The sequence below is a fragment of the Egretta garzetta genome, unplaced genomic scaffold, assembly GCF_000687185.1.
Source record: "Egretta garzetta isolate BGI_Z169 unplaced genomic scaffold, ASM68718v1 scaffold963, whole genome shotgun sequence".
Classification (NCBI taxonomy): domain Eukaryota; kingdom Metazoa; phylum Chordata; class Aves; order Pelecaniformes; family Ardeidae; genus Egretta; species Egretta garzetta.
In genome coordinates, this window is record NW_009259230.1 from 44,757 (window position 1) to 57,854 (window position 13,098).

At 40.5% G+C, this 13,098-nt stretch overlaps 1 protein-coding gene across 1 annotated transcript in view; it reads right to left on the reverse strand.

Moving 5' to 3' along the window:
* SLC1A1 (solute carrier family 1 member 1) overlaps positions 1 to 13,098 on the reverse strand; it is a 39,745-nt gene that overhangs the window by 18,037 nt on the left and 8,610 nt on the right. The window contains exons 2-3 of the mRNA XM_009635846.2: positions 3,239 to 3,331; positions 1,272 to 1,386 (exon numbers count right to left, since the gene is read on the reverse strand). Coding sequence (XP_009634141.2) covers positions 1,272 to 1,386; positions 3,239 to 3,331 — 208 coding nt within the window. The remainder of the gene's footprint in view (positions 1 to 1,271; positions 1,387 to 3,238; positions 3,332 to 13,098) is intronic.

Here is a 13,098-nt window from a genome sequence, read left to right on the forward strand (position 1 = left end):
GTCCCTCTTGGCAGGGCTGCTCTCGATCCTTTCTTCCCCCAGCCAGTATAGATACTGGGGGTCACGCCGACCCAGGTGCAGGACCTTGCACTTGGCCTTGTTGAACCTCATGAGGTTCACACAGGCCCACCTCTCCAGCCTGTCCAGGTCTCTCTGGATGACATCCCATCCTTCTGGTGTGTCAACCGCACCACTCAGCTTGGTGTCATCCGCAAACCTGCTGAGGGTGCACTCGATCTCGCTGTCTAAGTCATTGATTAAAACGTTAAACAGCACCGGTCCCAGTATGGACCCGTGAGGGACACCACTTGTCACCGGTCTCCATCCGGACATCAAGCCATTGACCACTACCCTCTGGATGCGACCATCCAGCCAGTTCCTTATCCACCGAACAGTCCACCCATCAAATCCATAGCTCTCCAATTTAGAGAGAAGGATGTTGTGGGGGACCGTGTCAAAGGCTTTGCAGAAGTCCAGACGTCCACTGGTTTTCCAATGTGGCTGTTGATTCTTGTATGATAGATTAAGGAAAGATTCTATAAAAAGAAAATAGTGGGCAGGAACAGCAAAACAGAACTAATTGCAGCTAGAAAAAAATAATCCACAGAAATGATTTTGAGAGAAGTACTTAGCCACTATTGGAAATACAGCCCTTTTTTTGTGAAATTTTTCTAATTCCTTAAAGATGTTAGCTCTGAAAACCTGTTGAAGTCTGCTGCAGACTTTTCCAAGGGTTTACTTCGTCTAACCACTTTAAGTATTTATCATTTTCCAGCATACTGATGGGGAAAGACTCACTATAAGGTTGCCTTACATACTGGTGATGCAGGAAACTTGTTCACTGTGCAACCCTAAGAAACCTCTGCATACTGCATCTGTTACTCTGCATCCTGCCTCAAGGAAGGGAAATGTAACACTGCAATTTCAGGTGGTTGTCTATGCTGGATGACACAGAAGCTGCCAGTCAGTAACCCACCAACCATTCAATCGTTTCTGAATATTTTCTTCATACTAGGTAAACTTTCCTGTGAAGGAGGGAAGACTTGTCATTGGTTTGCTAATCGAAGTCTATGGTGTAAAGAGAAATTTTTTTAACAAACCACTTTGAATATACTCTAGAATGTCTAACCTGTTGGAATACAGGTTATTCTCTCCTTATTCATCCACACAACATTAGAAAGCATTTTTATTGTATTACACATCAGAACCTTATTTGTATTTGTTTGGACTTCTGCAATAAGCATATGGAAACTAAAAAAAGAAAACGTCACCTGATCAGATCCAGCATGGCATCAACAGTACTGACTTCTGGGGTACTGCCCACTCTGTCGATCTCATTTGCCGTTTGAGGCACTCCGGGTTTAATGGTCACAACTAAGACAATCCCTGCAGAAGGGGAACCAGAAGAAGAGCTCACAGCACAAGCAGAGGCATTGGTGCATCCTGCCTCAATGTATCCACTGTAGCTCAATTCTTCATGAGCTCAACTCACCAGATGCTTTCCCTGGGTGCTCATGAAGTGCTGTTCAGAAAAAAGAAGTCTACAGGTGGTGTCCTTAAATGTGCAGGTTCCCCCAGCACAGGAGCTACTTGTGGCTTTGCCACTGCATTTGGGCACTCTAGCTTTGTCTTTGCATTTATGGCACTAAATCACTACTGCTTACCAAGAGGGTAAAATACTTCAGCTGGGCTTCAGCTCAAGTGTTCTGCAACTTTTGCATGGTGATATTTTGAACTGATATTTATCTTTTCTGTTCTGCAGCTCTTCTTGTTACTACCTTTCAGACACTAATACAAGCGCGTTGTGACCCCAAAGTACAACAGAATGTTTTGATAACGTTAGATAGCAGTAAAGTTACATAAAAGAACTTCAGGAACAGACTGAAATAAAAAATTACAGGCAAGAAATACTAGCTTTGACTTTGTGAATACTGAAATCAATGACAAACTTTCCATTTAGTGACTTCATTTTAGGCATTTTTTTTCTATTATATGAAATACTCTCCATGTGTACATTCTTTTTTCTTTTTTTTTTTCCCTCCCCCAAATCCAAACAAACGTAAAGCAAATGAAACCACTAAATCTAAGTGTCAGGAGAAAGAGGCACTTGGATGACCCTTCAACCAGCCAGGAACAAGGCTTTCTAATGACAGCTGTGAGTAAAAGCAGAACTGAATTTGTGTAACTTTGCACAATGAAACAAGTAACATCACAGTATCCTAGAATAAGCAGGGACCTCTGGAGATTGTCTGGTTTAACCCCTCTCTCAGGGTAGGGACAATTTCAAAGATAGACACATATTAATGTTAGTCTTTAATAATTTTCCTCACTATGTATTCACAGAAAATTCCTGGACAGATGAGAGAGCCTAATGGTATAACCACAGTGATATATTATTCTCAGTGATACAACCTCTAGAAATTACTTTGGCCTTATATGTCTGTATGTGATTCTTTTTCTATTGTTAAATACTGCTTTGCTTTACAAGCAGGCCACATGCAAAGTACGTTTAGTTCTTCAAATAAATACATATTTTTTTTTAGTGGGTGATATCTAGGCACAGTATTCACTCAGGCTCAACAAAATGCAAAGATAAGCAACAAACTACATGAAAACTGACAGGGGAGGCTTTAATTTTATTTCTTATTCAAGATGGCAGGCTGAAGATGTTTGTTTAAGCAAATACGGAAGATTTTAAAGCTGCTTGTAGGGGATGAACTTCCTGCAAGAGGAGACGTGGACTTCAGAGAGGTAGGGAATGGAGCCTGGCAGCGACAGAGAGGACAAAAACCTTTTAGGAAGGAAACGAGATGACAGAAAGCAGTATTTTCTATCATTCTTTCAGGTGAGACACATTACACATTCTCACATCTGAGAATTGGCAACCACCTATCATTTTACTGTTGAGGAAATTCGCTTTGTAGGCAAGGCTGGCCTTTGATGTTCATTCAGCTTTCCCACTGCTGGTCACTGTTTATCTAAGCAGACAGCTCCTAATCTTCCCTGAGCTGAGACGTAGGGTGAAATTGCCTGTGGCTTCATATTGGATATGAATACAGCCCAACTGTGAACAGCAGGACTAACTTCTCCCTGTATCTGGCTACAAGTATGTCTAGATGTTTGGTTGATTCCTGTCTCTTCTCCCCACCCTGTCTTCGGAAATTAGTAATGTCACAGTGCTGTATACTTGTAATTAGGCGGTGTTGAGGATTTTAAAGGTTACAATATCAGAGAATACCTAGTATTACAGCAATGACTGTAGTGCAGAAATAATACGTGACTGCTCGCAAACCAATCTTCCCAGAAACGCTGGAATCCAAAGCAGCAACACCTGCAAAAAGAACCACAAAACCAAAACAATGAAAATAGTTTTAGAAGAAACTTGTTATTTTTGTAGAGACAATTATTTATTGTCTCTTATTTCTATGCAGGAAATTTTTCTTTATTCAAGATATTTCTAAACACCTAATTGCCAGTTGCAGTTCTGAAAAATGTCTGTAGCAGACCAACATACTTGCTTTGCTTCTCTGCAAAAACCCTGTTTCCTTGGATTTACGTAGAAAAAAGATAACTGAGCTTTTCTGATTCCCTGATGTTGGTGGTGAATTAAGACTTTGGTTTACGAAAGTATGATACAATTTATTTCCATATTCACTTAAATAATAGCTTCACTTTCTTCAGATCCATAATATTTTGGCTTTAAAACTGAAAGAAGGGAGCTGCTCAGGGCTGTTACCCCAGGTTGTTCAAAGGCACATACAGACAAGTAAGGCTCATTCCTGGTGGGCTTGCCTTTATTACAGGTTTACTTTTTTTTTTTTTTTTGACTAGAGCTTTTCCAAAGTCTGGGCTGTTCCCACTCCTCTGCCTGTATTTGTCAGTGCCAGAAATTGAGGCCAGTTTTTGTTAATGGAGGTGGGGAAAGCGCTGAGGCAGGTGTTATACTGAGGTCAACTTAACTTCTGGCAACAGTATTATATCAAACTGTTCGTGAAGTAGTTTTTAATTGTTTAAAAGATTTACAGCTGTATCTGTACACATACAATTCAGTAACCAGGGTAAAATAAGCATTGTGACTGTAAAAATTGACTGTCTATAACGACACTAGTTAATAATTCACTGCTATCTCTTTATTATACATTTGTGATCCACGTATGTTTTTATGTTTATTGAGTGAGAGTATCAAAGACCAGCCAGATTCCCTTGTATAGGAAAGCAAAAATACCATGAGGATATTTAACCTCAGAGAAGCATGATTCTGTAGAAAAAAATAGTTTAAAAAAATTAAGGAAGAAAAATCGAAAGAACTTTCTAACACAAATGTAACTTACTGATCTTTGAGCTCAAAAGGGTTCTTAGCAAGCATACTTTAACCATGTGTTGATGCATCTTTCAGAGCTGTATTAACAGCAGTAACAACTTGTGCCTAGAGCATTCACATAATGCCTTACTTGTTCTGTTAATTGTTATTCAAAATGCAAACAGTACTGGGAGGGGAGAATGAAGGTTATTTTATTTCATCATCTATTTGATTATTTTGGGGTCTTCCATGGATAGCGTATCATCTGACTACAGAAGAACTACATATACCTGCAGAACCCATGACGTAAAGACTATCTCACTTGTACAACAAATAAGGATAATAAAAGAACTATCCATATGGCCAGGGAATACAGATCAATGCACAGAAAAAAGCAATGCCACAGCTATTACAGGAGGCTGTCAGCTCTAAGGATATTGTTTGAGGCACAAACAGAATGGACATAGAATCTGGGCCATAATTTTTACTTCTCAGCTTGGGAACAGGGAAAAGAGGATGTCTGCATTGCTGTGGGCTCAGCTGTGGAAATTATGGCAGTACAAACTTTTGAGAATGGATAGTAATAAATAATGGGTTCTGTGGATAATAGAAGAGCTGGCTTCAAAGGCTGTCAATGTTGAAACTTTTGCACCCGATATATTAACCTAGAAGACTTTACATCATATTTTTAAAAGAGAGCAAACTGATATTGCCAAAGTTGGCAAAGGTGATGGAACAACTCATTCTGGGTGTCCTCTCCAAGCAAGTAGAGGAAAAGAAGATCATCAGGAGTACCCAGCATGGATTCACCAAGGAGAAATCATGCCTGACCAATCTGATAGCCTTCTATGATGACATGACCTGATGGGTAGACGAGGGGAGAACGGTGGATGTTGTCTACCTTGACTTCAGCAAGGCTTTTGACACTGTCTCCCGTAACATCCTCACAGGGAAGCTCAAGAAGTGTGGGTTGGGTGAGTGGACAGTGAGGTGGATTGAGAACTGGCTGAACAACAGGGCTCAGAGGGTTCTGATCGGCGGGGCAGAGTCTAGTTGGAGGACGGTAGCTGGTGGAGTTCCCCAGGGCTCAGTACTTGGCCCAGTCTTGTTCAACTTGTTCATCAATGACCTGGACGAGGGGACAGAGTGCACCCTCAGCAAGTTCGCTGATGACACAAAACTGGGAGGAGTGGCTGATACGCTGGAAGGCTGCGCTGCGGGACCTGGACAGGCTGGAGAGTTGGGCAGAGAGGAACCTGATGAAGTTCAACAAGGGCAAGTGTCGAGTGCTGCACCTGGGGAGGTCGAACCCCCCCTCGTTGCAAGAAGGCCAATGGCATCCTGGGATGCATTAAGAGGAGTGTGGCCAGCAGGTCAAGGGAGGTTATCGGTCCCCCTCTACTCTGCCCTGGTGAGACCCCACCTGGAGTACTGTGTCCAGTTCTGGGCTCCCCAGTTCAAGAAAGATGAGGAACTCCTAGAAAGAGTTCAGAGGAGAGCAACTAGGATTATAAAGGGACTGGAGCATCTCCCCTACGAGGAAAGGCTGAGAGTTGGGCTTGTTCAGCCTGAAGAAGAGAAGTCTGAGAGGGGATCTCATCAACAGATACAAATCTTAAGGGTAGGTGTCACGAGGATGGAGCCAGACTCTTTATAGCGGTGCCCAGTGACAGGACAAGGGGCAATGGGTACAAACTGAAACATAAGAGGTTTCAGTTGAATATGAGGAAAAACTTCTTTACTTTGAGGGTGACAGAGCACTGGAACAAGCTGCCTAGGGGGGTTGTGGAGTCTCCTTCTCTGGAGATATTCAAAGCCCACCTGGATGAAGTTCTGTGTAACATGCTCTAGGAGAACCTGCTTTAGCAGGTGGGTTGAACTAGATGATCTCCCGAGGTCCCTTCCAACCCTTACCATTCTGTGATTCTGTGAAGTTCCATACCTTTTAATGAAAAGTTTTATAAGAATTAGAAACCATGGAATTTTATTCTAAAACGTGTTGTCTCAACTGTCAATAGCAGTTAGACAGACAGAAGAGGTAAGATAACGGTCTTTTCATGGGATGGAGTGCTTCACAAAGTTTAACTTTTTTTTGCCTGGCAGTCTTGCTGACTCAGCCAAGAGCATAATAATCATGCAAGGTTATTTCCCTGAAGTACTCAGTTACAAAGATTCTACAACTAGCATGACATGAAGCTCCTGTGACAGCTATTCTGCTGGCTCCAAATGAAATCCCTTTGCAAACTGTTATGCTCACTGGAGTTACAGAGGTATAATTAAGGGCAAACTTTGCCCCTGAATTCTTAAACTGGATAATGATCCTGTTAGTAAGGGAGCTCTGCTGGAATCCAGCTTGTGCTTCCACTGTCGTGTCGGTGCTGCTTTGCTAGTAGCCATAAAACCACACAAATCAGTCAGGCAGACATGACTGAATACGTATGGGTATGCTCTGAGGATGACAGGTCTGGGTTTTAAACTGCTGTACTCTGGAAAAAAACTGCATTCGGAATTATGCTGCCGTAAAGAAAACGAAGTAGCATTCATTACAAGTGTCGCAGACACCCAGGTTTGCACCAGGTGCTTTATGCTGCTAAGCAGCTTTTTTTTCATGTTAGCTTCTTACACATATGAAAACACAATACATAAAGATAGATTTCCTTCCAGATATATCCTACTGTCATTAGTAAGCAATTGATAATTTATTATAATTGATAGCTACTGGCCTTCTTCTCAAGCCAGATGAAAATTACGTTTCCTTTGAAATAACATCCTAGCTTTATAATTTCTTTGGACATAACTGAAAGAGTTAATGGAAGATGTATTAAACAAAGCATATAACTAACACTAATTTCAGTTCAGTTCATAAGAAAACTTATTTCTCAAACTAAGATGGCACACATGCTACTCAAAATGGAAAGCCTGCAGTGTTGTAAATAAAGATAAGATCACAAAACCAGTGTAATTAAACCTGGGTACCTACTGTGGATTACCACTGAGCTTTTATAGCTATTTTATTTGTTCTTTCCCTCTCTCATGCTATACCCAAGTTTTAAATTGTTTAAGCAGGGTTGAGCAGACAAACTGTAAATGTAGACTACTGTACAGAATTCAAACAGGCTGTGATATACAAGACCACAAAGACAACAACTGGTGTTAAAATCTGTTAATCTACCTCTCTGCCTATATTATCTTAACAGTCCTCAGGTTTTCTTTCTTTCTCCTCTCTCCTGCTGCTAATGACATTCCACTCCCATGAAACATGGGAGTGTCTTTGCTCAGCTGCCAATGGAGTCAACCTCTTTTCACTGCTTCCAGGTTGGCCAACAGCTTTCTTCTTGTTTCCTAGTAAATGCAATAAGACTCCTAATGATTTCTGTATTTCCCTTTTAGTTTCCAAAACCAGTTAACTCAGACCTTTGGGAATACAAATAATACATAATGTTTCAGGTAAAAGAAACCAAGTAGCTCATCAAAAAAACACTGCAGGTATTGGAGTCAGGTAAACTATTTGGACAAATTCATAGTCACAAACCAGCTCTGTCTGCCACTCCTAAATGGACCCTGAAATTTGAAATACCCACTGGCTTTTGATGAACAAAATCCATCGGAGGTCTTTCAAACCCTGCACTAATGTGCCAGAGAAACTGCTGTGGAGCAGTGTCATTATGTATCTCTGCATCAGATAAAGTATGGACGACTTTGCAACAAATCCTAGAGCAATTTGCTTCATATTCACTGTGTCTGAAGCATTTATTCAGAAAATAGGGAATTCCAACTCTCTTCCTCTCCTGACACAGGAGCAGTGGAAAAGCAATATAGCAATTTCAAACTAGTTGTAAGGAAACACCTCGCATCACATGTGTAAATAGATTCCAGACTGTGTTGTCTTTGAGTGTTGCTGAGGCCAAGAGCTAAGTAGGACACAGAAGTATTGAACCTGTACAGAGGTTGTAGAAATACCCAACATCACAGCAGTTAATATAATGTGAAAGATAAAGAAACCAGTTGTTTCAGTTTGTAGCAATATCAAGCTACTAGATTAGATTGAAACCTCTGTGATGTGAAATTACTCTGTAGCTGTAGATTATAAAGCTTCTTTATCTCTCCCTGAAGCTGACCATTAACAGAGATTTAAGAGCTGATGGCAGTTCCTAAGGAGCAACTTATAAAGTCAGGTAAAAAATAATTAATATTAATTTTTCTGTTTTATTTAATGGAGTGCAGGAGATGGAACCACTTACAGTGCGTTAATAAAGCCTTCAAAGATGTTGAAAGGCTACTACCCCATTAGGTCCTCCTCCTATTTTGTTCTTGCCTCTTGGAATGACCTACACTTCCACATAAAATAGAAATTTTATGCTGGTATCAACATTTGGGAACCTCATAATAAAATTCGTGACAAAACTACATTTTTATACAGCATGGACTGGATAGCCAAGTGACTGACTGCAGTTGCTGTCATCACAGAAAAATTACCAACACTGGCTCTGTACTACAGGTACTAACCCTGGTCAAAAACTGAAACTGCATGATCCATGAATTATATTTTTTTTTCCCTCTGAGATGTGTACAGTTGGGATAAATATTTTAAACTGAAACAAGCAAATCAGTCCCCAACATGATTAGAAGTCAAGTAAACAAAATACTCTCTGTACAAGATGATATTGCACTGTGTTGTGTTGTGCTTTGTATCAGTGTTCACTTTGGAGACCTGTACAAATGCACATGTGTTCAAATGGCTTTGGTATGAGGTTTAACATTCCAGAGTTGTTCACTGTGCTTCATTAACCCTGTGGTCCTGTGAGATCTGGGAGTGAAAAGGGTTGCATTAAGGACTGGAAACAATCACAAGGCTCTTCTGACTTCCAGTGATTATCATCTTACTGTTTCCCTAGGGGATAACACCTACGTCCTTAGAGTTTGGCATACCTTTCTGTAGAGGCGTTCCAACTGAGCACAAGGATTTAAGCTTCCAGGTGTTCTTTTTCAATACATTATAACAGACTACATCTACAGTTTGGTGCTGTGATTGATTTTGTTCAGCAGCAACAATCATACCTAGACAGCTTGGCATTTTTTGTTGTAGCTCTACAAACTTCAGTGTCATGAAGTGCATCTCCTGCAGAACTTCTTAGCTGTTCTCAAAGTTTCTGAAGATCAGTGAAAGCTGACAGGATACATTTCTTCCACTATCTCACTTCATCTGCACAACAGATTGATCATGAAGTGTAATCAGCGAAAGGCTGGGTTTTTTACCTCCCTTTGCCAACGCTGCTACATGTGATGACCAAGACGTGAGTTTCCTCTGACCAAGGGTTAATACCACTTAGCCAGCTCCTAGCTCTGGTGACAGGCTCTTCTCCTGAAGTGCAACTCAGTGCCAGAGGGAAGGGTCTTGCTCAAGTGCCTTCTGTGTCCACACAACTGCCAGCCACCTCATTGCTTTCTCCACTAGCTCTAGGAGCTAATCACATTTCTGAGGAGAAATAACTGAAGTATGGTGCACATCAACTGTACACAAGTGTCTCAAGAGTTCTGGTATCCAATTCACTATTGTAACAAAAAAATAGCAACAGAAGTTCCTGAAGAGTAGACTGCTATGGCTTTTACACCTTCTCATCTATGACCAAGATGTTGATTCAAGGACAAAATGCAGTTCTAAAACTGCTCCAAACTGCCATCAGCCTTATTGTTTTAATTGAGGAACTTCTGCAGATGCTAAAGGAATCACTAAAGAATTCTCAACTTCTCCCAAGCATACAGTTTTAATTCTTTCTTTCCTGCCTCTTCCAGCTGTGATGTGCAGTCACTACATCACAGAAGTGATGTGATATGACGGACATCCAGGATAGTCAGGTCCATTTAAATTTTTTTTGCAGAATGTTGCAACAGACATGTGAAAATCGTAGGAGAACGTAGGAGAATCCTAAAATGCATACAGACAATTTCAGTAAGCAATCTTTCTACAGGGGCCACAATATTTTATACAAAAATAGAAGTTTGTTTTATTGCCACGGATGCACTATATTATCTGTTGTTGCAAAAATATACGATTTACTCCTTGAAAAACACTGGGGGGAGGGGGAAAGAATGAAGCAGTGCAGACACAGTGCCCTTGATAAATGGATAGCTGTCTGAAATGCATGACGTTTCTTGGCTTTAAAAGATGGTGCTGGGAGTGTTTCTAATTTAAGACATGACCAGTATCAAAATTTCAACTGCACCCGACTGTGGTATGACCTCTCTGTTCTAATTTGTTTTTTGGAATGTCATTTACCTCATACTGACCATTCTTATTTAATTCTCTGATCATCACAGAGCTGGTGGTCAAGTCATAACAGCAATCTTTCTTAGAAGCAAGTGACCACTTTGAATTAGTTGCCATACTTTTCTTCCACTTGCAATGGGAAATACTGCTAATACTAAACCAGTATTTGGGCTATACCTTCAGAAGTGACACATGATTTTTGCTTGAGGAACTGAACACCGAATGCTAGCTCCAGTGTTGACTTGTGTAGCAAGCTTATTGCTTATTTTCTTATTCCTCTCTATGACTAAGAGAATCCAAATTTGCATTCTTGTTTCGTGGGCAATTGCCAGCTCTAATCAGCTACTGCCGGGAAAGGAAGGAATCTCACACATATAAGATTAGATTTCATCCTGTTTCTGTGTAAATTTTGTCATTGTTTGATAATTGGGTGATGGATGCAAGTGGGAAAGTTTCCCTTCCATAGCAGGGAAAGGTCTTCTCTGCTTTCCTATGAATTTGGGTCAATTCATAAATATGAAGTTGGATTTGGAGAGATCTTTGTGCTCAAAGTGCCTGGCATCACCTAAGCAGTCTTCCTTGTTACTCATTAGTCCACAGATTCTTCCTAAACAGGGACACATGTTGGAGTCACACTCCCCGAGACTCAGATGGGGTATGAATAGACTAAATGTTAAATTCACTGGCTAATCTGAACTTTTTTCACCCATCCAGTCTCTTGGTGATGTGGCTATATCCACTTTGGATGTCTGCTTGTGCCAGGCAATCCTACCACTACCTCTTCATTTCCTGTGCGAAGAATGGTCCTCTCGGGCCTTCTGAAAAACAAGCAAGAATACCAAATCCAGCTGTCCTCTGTCCTTTTGTTCTTAGCCCAGTATTTCCTTTTGCCCTTGGCCTGCGCTCACCTTCTGAAGGGAAAACGGTGCTGCATACACTTCAGACAATAACAGCTGCAGAGGCAATCATTGTAACACTGGTGAATTCAGAGCCTATACTTTACTGAAGCCATCTTTGACTCATCTGTGATTTTTCCCTCTTCCCATTCCAGACTCTGAGCCTCTTCTCTCCCATTCGGCCCTTTTCGTTGGAATGACCTTGTAGTACAAGTTTACCCTGACTGTGATTAATCTCCTGAAAGCTTACTTTCTTCATATTCTCCCTGAAATCTAAGTTTACAAATTAGTTTCAACAGGAATTGCTGTTGTTTCCTTCCAAGGAAAATCTTTAATCTTTTGCTCTTTTTCCCTTTGCTCTGTGGAATTCTCTAGGAAATGCAATACCACATCCCTTTCATATGAACAAGACTGACAGGACCAAACAAGTAATTCACAGCTGTCTACTGAAATACCACCCACATTCAGGACTTCAGACAGCACAATTCTATGCACGACTTCACCATTCAGCTGAGACACAGGACTCTTACGCTGCTATCTGTTATTACCTCTAGATCATTCTCAACCATCTTTCACTTGATATGCATCTCATATAATTCTATTTTTTCCTCCTGTTTACTTCTGTTATGGGGCTCTGAATTATCTTTTGCGTCTAGTCTTCCACTAGCTAACTGAATGGCATATACAGCTAAGTCTCATTAGGAGGACAGTTCTGACTCAGATGTTGATTGAGAAGATCAGGTAAGGAAAAAGCTATGGCAAATGGAAGCCCCAAAGACACTATGATATGCAGTCTCTCATATGAGATTTTTGGTGACCCATCACCTCTGTCTTTACTGGTTTTTACTGGAAGTCTTCCACTCCTATTCTGTCAGTCCCTCTGTAGCAGCAGTTATCCTGTCTACTCAAATTTCATTGTTACTTACTGTAAAAGAAAAGGATTTCTATCATAGCTTCTAGCAATTACCTTTTCAATAGACTTAATGGAAATTTAATTAATCTCTCTTCTTTGGAACAAATGATTGTTATTCCACTAGTACTGTTGTGTAAATGCAACAGAAAAATGTTTCATAAATGAACTGAAAAAAACTAGCAAATTGGAGAGGTGGGGGGAGGGGAAGGAAGGAGAGAGAGAGGCATGCAGGTAATAAATGAGCATCTGTTAATGCTAATTGAATACCACAAAAAAATTTAAATCAGAAGATTCTCAATTCTTACTTGCATGATCTAGTGAGACTACCACTGGATTAGCATGATATATATTGGTCTTCTAACTTTGAAAAGGCACTGGAAAAAGTTGGTTGTTTTTTTTTTTAGAAACAGACTAAAGCATGGAATGCAATAATAGTTATAAGGAATATTCCAAATAATGAAAGTGGATGTCCTGGATGATTTAAGAGGGGGTTGAAAAAGTAATTGTTACGAACATTTCTAAATACCAGATAGAAAGGGTGGAATAAATGGGAAATTACTAGTATATGGCAATGAACGGGATGAAATTATTGTAAATGGAAGGAAGTTCCAGTAAGATGTAAAGAAAAACTTATGACCCTGGATATCAGTTTGCTAAGGGACTGTTGTGCTGCCCTGTAGGCAGTTGGCACAATCAGCATTGCAGCATTGTATTATGATCT